The 16384-nt window shown below is 44.8% G+C and overlaps 1 protein-coding gene across 1 annotated transcript; it reads right to left on the bottom strand.

Moving 5' to 3' along the window:
• Positions 1-11580: 11580 nt before the first annotated feature.
• On the bottom strand, positions 11581-15397 carry krt50 (keratin 50). Its single transcript, XM_031894337.1, has 8 exons — positions 14858-15397; positions 14534-14616; positions 13687-13843; positions 13434-13595; positions 13186-13311; positions 12316-12530; positions 12144-12235; positions 11581-11861 (listed from the first exon to the last, which is right to left on the bottom strand). Exons 1-8 carry the CDS (start codon positions 15341-15343, stop codon positions 11848-11850), a joined length of 1335 nt encoding a protein of 444 aa, XP_031750197.1. The 5' UTR covers positions 15344-15397; the 3' UTR covers positions 11581-11847.
• Between the last annotated feature and the right edge of the window lie 987 nt (positions 15398-16384).

Below are 16384 nucleotides of genomic sequence, written 5' to 3'. Positions count from 1 at the left end.
GTTTTGGTTGAGTGAAGTTGCGTGCGGAGGAAACTTTGTGAGAAGTGTAGGTCTTTCCACCGGTGATCCCCTTTGTTGCAAATGGAAAGGCGTTTAAGAGAGATTAGTTGCTCGAGGCCGCAGAGATCTATCTGGAACAACTAATTACTGAATGGGACTTAAGGTGGCCATACACGGGCCGATTGTAGCTGCTGATATTGGTCCCTTGGACAGATTCGGCAGCTTATCGGCCCATGTAGGGGCAGGAACGAGGGGCCTGCTGACCAACATCTGGCCTGAAATTGGCCAGATATCGATTGGGTAGTATAAAAGTTTTAGTCGGATCGGGGACCGCATTGGCTCGTTGATGCGGCCCCCGATTGAATCAGCCTACATTTTCCCAATATCGCCCACCCGTAGGTGGGGATATCGGGAGAAGATCCGCTCGCTTGCCGACCTCAACCTCTTATTGGGTATGGGCACCTTTACTCTGTATTGTGCAAAGGTGGGCACGTGATAGTAGGCCGGCTATGGCACGGCTCAAGGGACCTGGTTGCCCAGGAGCTGCCCAATTCCTTTACAATTGAGGTCCTGTCCCCTTCTGCAACACAATTTTGCCGCAAAGAATTAGTGATTACAATCACTTCTGTCCTTCTCCTTTAAGACGAGATTCCTTCTGTCTGACAGTTAATACTCCCTGGAGATGTCTCGTTTCTGTTGGCACAGCTTCATAAAGCCTGACGTTTGCGGCACACACTGGGTACCCGCCGTGCTTCCTAATTAGAGCGTTAGTAGGTGCTGATTATAAAATCTCCCTCATAATTATTTTTCAGTAAGGAAGTCATTGTTTGACATGTATCCGCCCTGTTGTTACCTGAGCGTGGCTGGCGTTTCCAATTGCCAGAAACTGGGTGCCTGTTGCACAAGCAGGAGCGGAGTCTTGTCTAATGGCTTCTAGCAGCCTGGCGCCTACACTCAGGGTACCACACAATCATGTATTATGCGTTATTTGTCTCTCCATAGAATAAGATTTTTGGATATCATTATGCCTGCCCCCCTTTAGATGCCCCCGTTAGACCAGTGATCTGCACTAGCGGCGAGCCGGCCCACAACCTGTGGGACCCGTGGTTTGGGCGGGTCTGGGCCACCAACACAACATCAAAAGCAGGTCGTGGGCTGGTTGAGCCCTTTTCTCTCCCTCCCCACCCACAACCTAACTGAGCCCCTCCTCTGGGTCTGGCGGAATCTATTTATAGGTGCGTGCCTTGCCCTGCCCCCTCCGTGACATCATAGGCGGGGCGGTTTCGGGTCTATAAATAGACGTGAAGCTGTGGGCTGGTTTGGGTGCAGGTAGAGAAGGGGCAGGTTAGGGTCGGTGTAAATAGTCAACCCGCACATCACAAACCTGTATGGAATTCAATGCTAGTGATGAGCGAACCTGTCCCATTTTGCTTCGCCATAAAATTCACGAAAGGCACGAAAATTAGCGAATCAGCGGAAAAAACGTGAAACGCATTTATTGCGTGATTTTTTTTTTCTCGCCTGCTTCTATTTTTTGTCGCCCGCATCTTTTTTTTGTCGCCCGCGTGCTTTTTTACGTGAGCACGCCCTTTTTTGATGTGACTGTGCCCAATTTGCCGCAACCGCGCCCAATTTAACATGTGACAAAAAAATTTCTGCACAACAAATTTTTCCGCGGCGAATTGTCATGGAAGTTTCGCAAAACAATTCGCCAATGGCGAAATGCGGAAATGGAGGTTGAGGGTGTATGTACTGCCCGTTAGTGATCAGCGAATCTGTCCCATTTCGCTTCGCCATAAAATTAGCGAAACAGCAAGAAAATTCGAGATTTTTTTTGGCTCCCGCGTCTATTTCTTGTTGCCCGCGTATATCTTTTGTTGCCCGTGCTTTTTGAAATGACCGCGCCCTTTTTTTATGCGACTGCGCCCAATTTGACGTGCGGCAAAAAAAAATTCTGTGCGGCGAATTTTCCCAGAAGTTTTGCGAAACAATTTGCCAATGGTGAAATATGGAAATTCGCTGCTTTATGGTTACCAGTGATTTTGAGTTCTTTAGCGGCAACTTGCAGACAGGCCCTGTTTATATAAATGGCACGGTCGGACTGGGGAATCCGGGGCGCACTGGGAGGGTGATTATAAAGGACATGTCAACCCCAAAAGCAGCATTTGCTGAACTCCTGGATGTTACTTTTTAAACAATGTTGCAAAGGTCGGTCTCCCCCAGCGAGTCAGGTCTGTCAGGCTGCTGCCTTGTGTTACAGTGTTTCAGGGATCAGTCTCCTCCAGCGAGTCAGGTCTGTCAGGCTGCTGCCTTGTGTTACAGTGTTTCAGGGATCAGTCTCCTCCAGCGAGTCAGGTCTGTCAGGCTGCTGCCTTGTGTTACAGTGTTTCAGGGGTCAGTCTCCTCCAGCGAGTCAGGTCTGTCAGGCTGCTGCCTTGTGTTACAGTGTTTCAGGGGTCAGTCTCCTCCAGCGAGTCAGGTCTGTCAGGCTGCTGCCTTGTGTTACATTGTTTCAGGGGTCAGTCCCTCCAGCGAGGCAGGTCTGTCAGGCTGCTGCCTTGTGTTACAGTGTTTCAGGGGTCAGTCTCCCCCAGCGAGTCAGGTCTGTCAGGCTGCTGCCTTGTGTTACAGTGTTTTAGGGGTCAGTCTCCTCCAGCGAGTCAGGTCTGTCAGGCTGCTGCCTTGTGTTACATTGTTTCAGGGGTCAGTCCCTCCAGCGAGGCAGGTCTGTCAGGCTGCTGCCTTGTGTTACATTGTTTCAGGGGTCAGTCTCCTCCAGCGAGTCAGGTCTGTCAGGCTGCTGCCTTGTGTTTCAGTGTTTCAGGGGTCAGTCTCCTCCAGCGAGTCAGGTCTGTCAGGCTGCTGCCTTGTGTTTCAGTGTTTCAGGGGTCAGTCTCCTCCAGCGAGTCAGGTCTGTCAGGCTGCTGCCTTGTGTTACATTGTTTCAGGGGTCAGTCTCCTCCAGCGAGTCAGGTCTGTCAGGCTGCTGCCTTGTGTTTCAGTGTTTCAGGGGTCAGTCTCCTCCAGCGAGTCAGGTCTGTCAGGCTGCTGCCTTGTGTTACAGTGTTTCAGGGGTCAGTCTCCTCCAGTGAGTCAGGTCTGTCAGGCTGCTGCCTTGTGTTACATTGTTTCAGGGGTCAGTCTCCTCCAGCGAGTCAGGTCTGTCAGGCTGCTGCCTTGTGTTACAGTGTTTCAGGGGTCGGTCTCCCCCAGCGAGTCAGGTCTGTCAGGCTGCTGCCTTGTGTTTCAGTGTTTCAGGGGTCAGTCTCCTCCAGCGAGTCAGGTCTGTCAGGCTGCTGCCTTGTGTTACAGTGTTTCAGGGGTCAGTCTCCTCCAGCGAGTCAGGTCTGTCAGGCTGCTGCCTTGTGTTACAGTGTTTCAGGGGTCAGTCTCCTCCAGCGAGTCAGGTCTGTCTGGCTGCTGCCTTGTGTTACATTGTTTCAGGGGTCAGTCTCCTCCAGCGAGTCAGGTCTGTCAGGCTGCTGCCTTGTGTTACATTGTTTCAGGGGTCAGTCTCCTCCAGCGAGTCAGGTCTGTCAGGCTGCTGCCTTGTGTTACATTGTTTCAGGGGTCAGTCTCCTCCAGCGAATCAGGTCTGTCAGGCTGCTGCCTTGTGTTACACTGTTTCAGGGGTCAGTCTCCCCCAGTGAGTCAGGTCTGTCAGGCTGCTGCCTTGTGTTACATTGTTTCAGGGGTCAGTCTCCTCCAGCGAGTCAGGTCTGTCAGGCTGCTGCCTTGTGTTACATTGTTTCAGGGGTCAGTCTCCTCCAGCGAGTCAGGTCTGTCAGGCTGCTGCCTTGTGTTTCAGTGTTTCAGGGGTCAGTCTCCTCCAGCGAGTCAGGTCTGTCAGGCTGCTGCCTTGTGTTACAGTGTTTCAGGGGTCAGTCTCCTCCAGCGAGTCAGGTCTGTCAGGCTGCTGCCTTGTGTTACATTGTTTCAGGGGTCAGTCTCCTCCAGCGAGTCAGGTCTGTCAGGCTGCTGCCTTGTGTTACAGTGTTTCAGGGGTCGGTCTCCCCCAGCGAGTCAGGTCTGTCAGGCTGCTGCCTTGTGTTTCAGTGTTTCAGGGGTCAGTCTCCTCCAGCGAGTCAGGTCTGTCAGGCTGCTGCCTTGTGTTACAGTGTTTCAGGGGTCAGTCTCCTCCAGCGAGTCAGGTCTGTCAGGCTGCTGCCTTGTGTTACAGTGTTTCAGGGGTCAGTCTCCTCCAGCGAGTCAGGTCTGTCAGGCTGCTGCCTTGTGTTACAGTGTTTCAGGGGTCAGTCTCCTCCAGCGAGTCAGGTCTGTCAGGCTGCTGCCTTGTGTTACAGTGTTTCAGGGGTCAGTCTCCTCCAGCGAGTCAGGTCTGTCAGGCTGCTGCCTTGTGTTACAGTGTTTCAGGGGTCAGTCTCCTCCAGCGAGTCAGGTCTGTCAGGCTGCTGCCTTGTGTTACATTGTTTCAGGGGTCAGTCTCCTCCAGCGAGTCAGGTCTGTCAGGCTGCTGCCTTGTGTTACATTGTTTCAGGGGTCAGTCTCCTCCAGCGAGTCAGGTCTGTCAGGCTGCTGCCTTGTGTTACATTGTTTCAGGGGTCAGTCTCCTCCAGCGAGTCAGGTCTGTCAGGCTGCTGCCTTGTGTTACATTGTTTCAGGGGTCAGTCTCCTCCAGCGAGTCAGGTCTGTCAGGCTGCTGCCTTGTGTTACATTGTTTCAGGGGTCAGTCTCCTCCAGCGAGTCAGGTCTGTCAGGCTGCTGCCTTGTGTTACATTGTTTCAGGGGTCAGTCTCCTCCAGCGAGTCAGGTCTGTCAGGCTGCTGCCTTGTGTTACATTGTTTCAGGGGTCAGTCTCCTCCAGCGAGTCAGGTCTGTCAGGCTGCTGCCTTGTGTTACATTGTTTCAGGGGTCAGTCTCCTCCAGCGAATCAGGTCTGTCAGGCTGCTGCCTTGTGTTACACTGTTTCAGGGGTCAGTCTCCTCCAGCGAGTCAGGTCTGTCAGGCTGCTGCCTTGTGTTACATTGTTTCAGGGGTCAGTCTCCTCCAGCGAGTCAGGTCTGTCAGGCTGCTGCCTTGTGTTTCAGTGTTTCAGGGGTCAGTCTCCTCCAGCGAGTCAGGTCTGTCAGGCTGCTGCCTTGTGTTACAGTGTTTCAGGGGTCAGTCTCCTCCAGCGAGTCAGGTCTGTCAGGCTGCTGCCTTGTGTTACATTGTTTCAGGGGTCAGTCTCCTCCAGCGAGTCAGGTCTGTCAGGCTGCTGCCTTGTGTTACAGTGTTTCAGGGGTCGGTCTCCCCCAGCGAGTCAGGTCTGTCAGGCTGCTGCCTTGTGTTTCAGTGTTTCAGGGGTCAGTCTCCTCCAGCGAGTCAGGTCTGTCAGGCTGCTGCCTTGTGTTACAGTGTTTCAGGGGTCAGTCTCCTCCAGCGAGTCAGGTCTGTCAGGCTGCTGCCTTGTGTTACAGTGTTTCAGGGGTCAGTCTCCTCCAGCGAGTCAGGTCTGTCAGGCTGCTGCCTTGTGTTACAGTGTTTCAGGGGTCAGTCTCCTCCAGCGAGTCAGGTCTGTCAGGCTGCTGCCTTGTGTTACAGTGTTTCAGGGGTCAGTCTCCTCCAGCGAGTCAGGTCTGTCAGGCTGCTGCCTTGTGTTACAGTGTTTCAGGGGTCAGTCTCCTCCAGCGAGTCAGGTCTGTCAGGCTGCTGCCTTGTGTTACATTGTTTCAGGGGTCAGTCTCCTCCAGCGAGTCAGGTCTGTCAGGCTGCTGCCTTGTGTTACATTGTTTCAGGGGTCAGTCTCCTCCAGCGAATCAGGTCTGTCAGGCTGCTGCCTTGTGTTACACTGTTTCAGGGGTCAGTCTCCCCCAGTGAGTCAGGTCTGTCAGGCTGCTGCCTTGTGTTACATTGTTTCAGGGGTCAGTCTCCTCCAGCGAATCAGGTCTGTCAGGCTGCTGCCTTGTGTTACACTGTTTCAGGGGTCAGTCTCCCCCAGTGAGTCAGGTCTGTCAGGCTGCTGCCTTGTGTTACATTGTTTCAGGGGTCAGTCTCCTCCAGCGAGTCAGGTCTGTCAGGCTGCTGCCTTGTGTTACATTGTTTCATATGAACAAACACTGCTTTTAAAGGAGAAGGAAAGGCTAATAAAGAGTTAATCTCAAGCTGCAGGCATACCTTCAGTTCTCTCAATAGTGCCCTTAAGTCTCCCCTTATTGGGAAACTCCCATACTACTTCCTGTTACAGTTAGAGCTGCATCACTTCCTGTCAGCTGATCTCTGAGGGAACACACAGCCCAGCACAAAATGGCGGCTCAAGGGAAAGGATATAAAAGGGCAATATTTACTGATATATATATTCCAGTTGGATAAGATTCTTTAATAAACCACTTAATATGATATAAACTATCTGTTGGTTACGTATGGGTGTTTTTTGCTGTAACTTTTTTGTCTCAGCAACTTTTTTTTGGCGACTTTTTTGTCTCATGTACTTTCTATTCACGGGGAATCCATGCCTGGCGAAAAAATTCGCTCATCACTAGTTACTATAGCTGTTCAACATGTACATGTGGTGTAAATGTAACATTACATACACCCTTTGCAGCCGCTTGAGTCAACATGGCAGCTCCACCCGGTGTATAAACAGTTATTTACCCATACAGACTAGTAGGACTAGTTCTATATATACGTCTACTAACATAACTGCATATTATCTTGTATTGTTAAGTTCTACAGTGGCCTCTTGTGGTGAATTCTAGTTTCCAAAGTCATTGTTGGCCGCAAATGGGCTTGGCTGATAGATCCCTTTCTAATTGCTCGCTTTCTAGGACAAGAACGTAAGGCACTAACCAATCAAAAAGTGAAATAAAATGAAAAGAAAATTATTATGTCAAGGCCTGAGATGTAATTTGACATATTCCCCCCCCCCCCCTGCAGCATTTTGCTACAATTCCATATGGGAGCAGGGTAATGCAGAGGGTCAGGGTTATAGGTTAGCCCATATTAAAAGAATGCTCGGGACCTGGGGTTTTCCGGATAAGGGGTCTTTCTGTAATTTGGATCTCCTACGTTAAATCTGTTAAAAATCATTTAACCATGAAATAAACCCAATAGGGCTGTTCTGCCCCAATAAGGGGTAATTATATCTTAGTTGGGATCAAGTACAGGTACTGTTTTATTATTACAGAGAAAAGGGAGTCATTTAACCATGAAATAAACCCAATAGGGCTGTTCTGCCCCAATAAGGGGTAATTATATCTTAGTTGGGATCAAGTACAGGTACTGTTTTATTATTACAGAGAAAAGGGAATCATTTAACCATGAAATAAACCCAATAGGACTGTTCTGCCCCAATAAGGGGTAATTATATCTTAGTTGGGATCAAGTACAGGTACTGTTTTATTATTACAGAGAAAAGGGAGTCATTTAACCATGAAATAAACCCAATAGGGCTGTTCTGCCCCAATAAGGGGTAATTATATCTTAGTTGGGATCAAGTACAGGTACTGTTTTATTATTACAGAGAAAAGGGAATCATTTAACCATTAAATAACCCCAATAGGGCTGTTCTGCCCCCAATAAGGGGTAATTATATCTTAGTTGGGATCAAGTACAGGTACTGTTTTATTATTACAGAGAAAAGGGAATCATTTAACCATTAAATAAACCCAATAGGGCTGTTCTGCCCCCAATAAGGGGTAATTATATCTTAGTTGGGATCAAGTACAGGTACTGTTTTATTATTACAGAGAAAAAGGAATAATTTAACCATGAAATAAACCCAATAGGGCTGTTCTGCCCCAATAAGGGGTAATTATATCTTAGTTGGGATCAAGTACAGGTACTGTTTTATTATTACAGAGAAAAGGGAATCATTTAACCATTAAATAACCCCAATAGGGCTGTTCTGCCCCCAATAAGGGGTAATTATATCTTAGTTGGGATCAAGTACAGGTACTGTTTTATTATTACAGAGAAAAGGGAATCATTTAACCATGAAATAAACCCAATAGGGCTGTTCTGCCCCCAATAAGGGGTAATTATATCTTAGTTGGGATCAAGTACAGGTACTGTTTTATTATTACAGAGAAAAGGGAATCATTTAACCATGAAATAAACCCAATAGGGCTGTTCTGCCCCAATAAGGGGTAATTATGTCTTAGTTGGGCCTATTTTGTATCCCAGTTCAGTTCAGACCTGCTAAAGACTCTGAGGAGCATTGGTACCTAACAGTATAGTTGTATTGACCATTATACTAGATTCCTCATTACCCATATTGAATCTAATATAACCATAGCAAAGTCATGGAAGTCTCTTCTACTCCCTATACAACAAACTTAACTGGATACTGGGTAATGAAAAATGAAGCCAGTATCATCCTTGAGGTTACATCATTGGACCCGTGAATTCAATATATTGCTCCACAGAACCAAGGCCGTGCCCTTCTTTCCAGATAGCAGTTTACTCACTGGTTACACCAGAACAAACCACAAGGGAGGCTGCCCCCCCCCAGCAAAGTTTAACTGGGGCAATATGTACAAATTTCAGCAGATATGTCAGTAGTAACCACAGTTGTGGCCTTAATGTTGACCTGACCTAGAGGAAAACTGGTTTCCAACATCTGAAGTCAATGAATCTGTATCTTCGTTTCCTGTTTAGTCTTTAATTCCTTTGTTTGAAGTTAATGTTCTGCCTTATACAAACCCATATACAGTACAGCGTGAGAGAAATGACTTTGATATACCTGATATGCCAGATTTTTTCTTTTTTGATATACATTTTTTTTTTTTTCTATTTCTCACATATGAGTAATATGCCCTTTAGGTACGAAACACGTTATGCTATGTATGTCCTAATAAAATATCTTTATGTTAAAACTATCTCACTACTGCCTGGATTTTAATTATTCTCACGCTTTAGCTATTTTGTTAGAAAAAAAAGTACCCCGGTCAGCCTTCTCTATGTACCCTACATACCCTACATACCCTATGTACCCTACGTACCCTACATACCCTATGTGCCCTACGTACCCTACATACCCTACATACCCTATGTGCCCTACGTACCCTACATACCCTATGTACCCTACATACCCTACATACCCTACATACCCTATGTACCCTACGTACCCTACATACCCTACATACCCTATGTACCCTACGTACCCTACATACCCTACATATCCTATGTGCCCTACGTACCCTACATACCCTACATACCCTATGAGCCCTACGTACCCTACATACCCTACATACCCTATGTGCCCTACGTACCCTACATACCCTACATACCCTATGAGCCCTATGTACCCTACATACCCTATGTACCCTATGTACCCTACATACCCTATGAGCCCTACGTACCCTACATACCCTATGTACCCTACGTACCCTACATACCCTACGTACCCTACATACTCTACGTACCCTACGCAGACCATAGCTACATGTCTAATATAACACAGGTAGGGTATTCATTATCCAGAAAGTTCCAGATTACAGGAAGGCCATCTCCCATAAACTCAAATCAAAATATAATCAAATAATTATAACCTTTAAAAATGATTCCCTTTTCTCTGTAATAATAAAAATGTACCTGTACTTCATCCCAACTAAGATATAATTACCCCTTATTGGGGGCAGAACAGCCCTATTGGGTTTATTTCATGGTTAAATGATTCCCCTTTTCTCTGTAATAATAAAACAGTACCTGTACTTGATCCCAACTAAGATATAATTGCCCCTTATTGGGGGCAGAACAGCCCTATTGGGTTTATTTCATGGTTAAATGATTCCCTTTTCTCTGTAATAATAAAACAGTACCTGTACTTGATCCCAACTAAGATATAATTGCCCCTTATTGGGGGCAGAACAGCCCTATTGGGTTTATTTCATGGTTAAATGATTCCCTTTTCTCTGTAATAATAAAACAGTACCTGTACTTGATCCCAACTAAGATATAATTACCCCTTATTGGGGGCAGAACAGCCCTATTGGGTTTATTTCATGGTTAAATGATTCCCTTTTCTCTGTAATAATAAAACAGTACCTGTACTTGATCCCAACTAAGATATAATTACCCCTTATTGGGGCAGAACAGCCCTATTGGGTTTATTTCATGGTTAAATGATTCCCTTTTCTCTGTAATAATAAAACAGTACCTGTACTTGATCCCAACTAAGATATAATTACCCCTTATTGGGGGCAGAACAGCCCTATTGGGTTTATTTCATGTTTAAATGATTCCCTTTTCTCTGTAATAATAAAACAGTACCTGTACTTGATCCCAACTAAGATATAATTACCCCTTATTGGGGCAGAACAGCCCTATTGGGTTTATTTAATGGTTAAATGATTCCCTTTTCTCTGTAATAATAAAACAGTACCTTGTACTTGATCCCAACTAAGATATAATTACCCCTTATTGGGGGCAGAACAGCCCTATTGGGTTTATTTCATGGTTAAATGATTCCCTTTTCTCTGTAATAATAAAACAGTACCTGTACTTGATCCCAACTAAGATATAATTACCCCTTATTGGGGGCAGAACAGCCCTATTGGGTTTATTTCATGTTTAAATGATTTTTTTAACAGACTAAAGTCAGGAGATCCAAATTACAGAAAGACCCCTTATCTGAAAAACCCCAAGTCCCGAGCTTTCTGGATAATGGGTCCCATACCTACACCTACTACTAATAATGTAAATATTATAATGATTTTGTGGATGTGGTACCCCCTCCACTTCCAACGTCAGAGTAATAGTGGGACAAAGGGGGGGATTACACTCTCTTTGATGGAAATATGTTCAGTTTAATGACCCATGTTTATTTCAAGCTGTTGGTACATTAGCCCCACAATGTTGATACTGTATCCCAGTTCAGTTCAGACCTGCTAAAGACTCTAAGGAGCATTGCTACCCAACAGTATAGTTAGTATTGACCATTATACTAGAGTCTTCATTACCCTTATTGAATCTAATATAACCATAGCCATGGAAGCCTCATCTACTCCCTATACAACAAGTACAAGCTTAACTGGATACTTGGTAATGATCTACAGATCATTTGGACACAGGTTTAGACACAGGTGGGGAGTTCTAGTGGGTTTATACCAGAGCAGGGATCCCCAAACCTTTTCTACTCATCGGCCACACTCAGATGTGAAAAGTCCTGGGGAGCCACAAAAGCATGAAAAAAGTTATTTGGGGGCAAAATAAGGGCCTTGATTGGCTATTTGGGAGCCCCATGTGGCCTGCAGGAGGTTCTGCTTGGAGTAAAACTGTCTCTCTGGGCTTCCAAAACTTGCCTCCAAGCCAGAAATGTAAAAATGGCTCCTACTTTGAGGCCACTGGGAGCAACATCCAAGGTATTGGTGAGCAACATGTTGCCCCTGAGCTACTGGTTGGGGATCACTGCACTAGAGAGAGACCAGATGTAGGCTGGTGTAAAAATGGCACCTACTCTGAGACCACTGGGAGCAGCATCCAAGGGGTTGGGGAGCAACATGTTGCCCCTGAGTCACTGGTCGGGGATCCCTACATTAGAGAAAGACCAGATTTAGGCTGGTGTAGAAATGGCAGCTTTGATTTCTGCTAAATGCATTACACAACTCTCAGAACATACGGAAACTCCAAGGCTGGATATAACTTGCTTCAGAAAAGAGTTTATTGAGAAAAGTATGCAAAGAGAAAGAAAATAACAAGAAACAGCAAGTGCTGCGCTTAGTCCCCAGTCTAAAGCAGTCCCACAAAAAAGAGAAATATTAACCATGCCGTGTTCTGTGTTCGGAAACATTATGTTATTTTTGGGCTAAAACTGCATTTATCTTGGGGTTTTCTTCTCTTCTGCTTCCACCACAACCACCACGGATGTTGTAACTTTTCAGCCCAAGGCTTGTACAGATTTGCTTCTCAGTTCCAAGAACCTTATAGAGAAAGAACATTGGTGTCAGTAGGGCTTTTCCCAAGCTTCAGCATAAGTCAAAAATTCATTAGGTCCCAAGAGCAATAGGCAGAAAAGTTAAGATAGGAGAGACAATGATCAATGCATAGATAGCAGATTATAATCTTCTTTCCAAGATCTGTTGCAGGGCTCCATCCTTATTTCTTCCAAAATCTATATCCTCATTGACCACCAATTCTTTAATACCACTCCCATATCCACCAAACCTCTCATCCCCACCATGAAGGGCTACGTAGTATCTCACCTCTGTTTTGTCCCTGTCCTTGTCCTTGTCCTTGTACTTGTCCTTGTCCTATTACTTGCCCCTGGCCGTGTCCTTGAGTGACTTGTATGGACCTGTGGTTCAGAAAAGACATTAGCAACAGTATATGATGTGCAACTGTAGACAACTTGTATATGGTTTGGGACATCCTTACCCTAGTTTATCCAGAAGGGATCGATATGTTGCAATCTCACCCTCCAGCTTGGTCTTCATTTCCAAGAGCTGTTGGTATTCGGTTCTCTGGCACTCGGACTCGGCTCTGAGCTGCTCCAAACGCTGCTCTACACAGGCAATGGTCTCCTGTAGATGTGACAGTTTCATGCAGAATCTTGCCTCGGTCTCTGCTAATAGTATTTCCAGGGAGTTTTTCTGCCAAGAGGAAAAGGAAACGTTAGATTGAATTCTAGGTGCTTGTACTTTTGTCTACAAGCAAATGGCATTTCCATAGGACTTGTCTCTTTGAATGTTCTAGAACCCAATTCCTTTTACCTATGGTCTATTTCTCTAAACTTTAGGGCTGTAATTGGTATTTCTATTTTTTACTTATGCTCAAAGGATATTATTGTAAACAATATAGGACTGAATTGCTTATAAGTTCTAGAGAACATCAAACGTTAGTTCGCTTATTGGGTTCATTGGATGGACATAAAACACAAACAGCTTCTTCCAAAACTATAAAAAAAAAACCCAAAACATCTCTAACACATAGAATGTAGCTTTTGGAACTGTTTAAGGCTGAGACTTTTCATGTACCACTCTCAGCTGAAGGCCTCACCCTATGAAGGCCAGCTAAGAGGAGGTGACTACAGCCAACTGTGCAGCCCTAACTTGGGTTATCTCTCCACCTTTTCTATTAGCATTCAAGTATGACCATAATTAGTGGTCAATTGTTTAGTATTAAGCAAAAGGAGTGCATTTTTTAAATTTTCTTGAACCCTGATGTACCTTGAGAAGGCTTCTGCAGAACTGGAGACACGCAACTTTGCTACCGTGGCTTATATACCACTTGTCTTTCATACTGTACCTGGGCAAGCTGTGACTGAAGCTCAATTTGCAGGGATTGGAGTGTTTTTTTAAGGTTGGTAACTTCAGTCCTGCTTTCATCCATTGTAATCTGTACGTGATGCATTTGGTTTTTCAGGTCCGCACTCTAGAAGAAATAAAAAGGAGCAAGGGATATGAGAGAAGGATGTATTTGTGTGTGTGTGGGGGGGAAGCTATCCAAGGAGAATAAATCAATATGTTAAAAGATATGTTATCACATGTTCTCACAATTCTATTGAAATTGTTTTCGGCTTCTTGGCGGTTATTCCTAGCCAGGTCTTCATACTGAGCTCTCATGTCGTTCAGCCTTTTGGTCAGGTCGTTACTGGGGGCAGCATTCATCTCAACACTAACTTTGCCAGCTTCGGTTACTTTGATGGATCTAACTTCCTGCAGGAGGAAATACCAGAAAAAAAGATCAGAAGGCAAGGCACAAGTGCTGTATTTGCAATAGATGACATTACTGAGAGCTAAGTCTTACGTCATCGTGATTCTTCTTGAGATAGGCCAGTTCCTCAGTGAGACTCTCGAGCTGACCCTCCAGCTCAGCCCTGGACAGGGTAAGATCATCCATGACCCTACGCAGACCATTGATATCGGCCTCCACTGAATAGCGAATGGCCTGCTCATTCTCAAATCTGCCAAGAAGAATATCAATTTTTGAATTTCAAGAGATTATTTCCTCCACAGTCATGATGCTTACTCAAGCAGATGTGAAACTTTGAAATACATCCATATGGTTTTGTGTGAAAATGACCTATAATAGGACTATTTTATCTTGTTCTTCTACTGTTGTTGATATGCGTAACTTCAGAAATGTTGATACCAAGTGCTCCTAAGGTTGACCAGGTATACCGACCTAGGACAGTACTGAAGAACTTGTGTAAGTGTTGTAGGGGTTTGTTGCTTGCTCTCTAGACATGGTAAGGATCAAGGTACATAGGAAACAGTCTGTTCTAGGCAATATAATAATGAAGAAGACATTCTTCAACATTATACCCTTAGAAGAAACTCAACTTCTCTTTGATCTCTCACCTATGAAATATTATGGTTCTGCTAAAGGTACAATGAGAAACTTATGGACCTTCCAGTGTAGCACTATGGACCACCTGGTTGGACTCACAATGGGCGGACCCCAGAATGGTTACACTGCCCACCCATAGTTACACCAATGGATGCTACATTATTTTCTTTGTTGGAACCTGATTTTAAGATCTCTTAGTCCTGCCCATGTTCCCCAGATATACAGGGGACAATATGGACAACTAAGGCAAGGGGTTACTATAACAATCCATATAAAATGCATGGTAGTATTTGTGTGTACTCACTTCTGTTTGAAGTCATCGGCAGCAAGGCGAGCATTGTCGCACTGCAACAAAATCACTGCGTTTTGTTTTGATGCCGCAATGATCTGCAAATGGGAAATTTAAAAACATTAAAATAGGGGGTTATAAGTTGATAGATAACAACAGCACAACGCAGAACCGTATAATGCAAGATGTAATTATAATATACATAAGGTCAATCCGTAATAATACAGTAAACACATGGAATGTCGGTGGAAATAGGAGAACATGCAATGTATCGGAACATTCAGCCTTCACCGAACCTTGAAAGGAAAGTATTATCTACCAGAAAATGTTTTACTATACCTGTGCTTTTAGGGCCTCAATCTCTTTAAAATATTTGCTGTAGTCCCTTGGTGCCTCAGGAGGTGCTGGCCCATGTTTTTCATACCAATCTTTAATTTTCCGTTCCAGCTCGGCATTTTTTCCCTCCAGTTCATGGACCTTGTCCAGGTATGAAGCCAAGCGATCATTAAGATTCTGCATGGTTTGCTTCTCATTAATCGAAAAGACGCCCACCTGTCCACCTCCACTGCCGCCGAAGGCACCACCACCATAGGCACCACCATAGGCACCACCAAAGGCACCACCATAGCCACCGCCTACACCGAAACCATCGGCACCAAATCCACCGGCATAACCTCCAGCACCACCAACATAACCAAAGTCACCACCATAGCCAGCTCCAGCCCCTACACCACAAGAATAGCCGCCTCCAACTTGACTGCCTCCATATCCTCCTGAGCTATGCTGGACTGACTTAGTGGACTGTTTGAATGATCTGTAAGACATATTGCAGAAAAAAAAGACACCCTTCTAGTGACGGAAGAAAGCTGATATGGTGAGTGCAACAACTGAACAATTCTTAGTCCTTATATATGATACCCAAAGGGTGTGTCATATCTGATTTTTTTGGAGCGGCAGTCTACATGCCAAATTATTGTAACACCTTTGTTCAGATCAATTATAATTATTAACTTGCATCACTTTGCATTATCCCCATAAAGCTGTTTGTTATACTATTTTATTGATGGGTGGAGTACAATTGTGCCTCTGTAGCAAAAAGAGAAAATCAATAAAGTATCGAATTGTCATCCTGTCGGGACAGGCAATTCCTGTTCTCTATGTTTTTTATCAAAACAACAGAAAGGAAAAAAGAAAAGTAAGTACATACTGTAGGACAGATATACAGAATTATTCTAGGATTTTTGAGTTGATCTAATGATTATTTAATGAAGTTTGATAAGGAAACTTTTAATGAATTGGGTGATTATCTTTGGCACAGCCATTGGATATTTCTAAATAGTTACACCCAGATATGAAAACCTGCTCTCAAGGATTTAGCATTATCTAAGTTTAAGCTATATCAATTATCTTATTCTTTGGAGCCAGCGGGGAACTTATCCCCTTAAGGAATACAAAATCACCTGGGATTTTTGGGAAAGAAGAGCATATACTGTATATAGAGCAGCAAGGTGTGCTGGCACTCAGGTTTAGAAGGATAGAAAAGGTCTATATCAGAAGGATAGAGAAGGTCTATATCAGAAGGATACAGAAGGTCTATATCAGAAGGATACAGAAGGTCTATATCAGAAGGATACAGAAGGTCTATATCAGAAGGATACAGAAGGTCTATATCAGAAGGATACAGAGGGTCTATTTGAGAAGGATACAGAAGGTCTATATCAGAAGGATACAGATGGTCTATATTAGAAGGATACAGAAGGTCTATATCAGAAGGATACAGAAGGTCTATATCAGAAGGATACAGAAGGTCTATATCAGAAGGATACAGAAGGTCTGTATCAGAAGGATAGAGAAGGTCTATATCAG

This window comes from Xenopus tropicalis, chromosome 10 (genome assembly GCF_000004195.4).
Source record: "Xenopus tropicalis strain Nigerian chromosome 10, UCB_Xtro_10.0, whole genome shotgun sequence".
Lineage (NCBI taxonomy): Eukaryota > Metazoa > Chordata > Amphibia > Anura > Pipidae > Xenopus > Xenopus tropicalis.
Note: the sequence above shows the minus strand (reverse complement) of the source record. Positions and strands in the feature narration are given on the sequence as shown.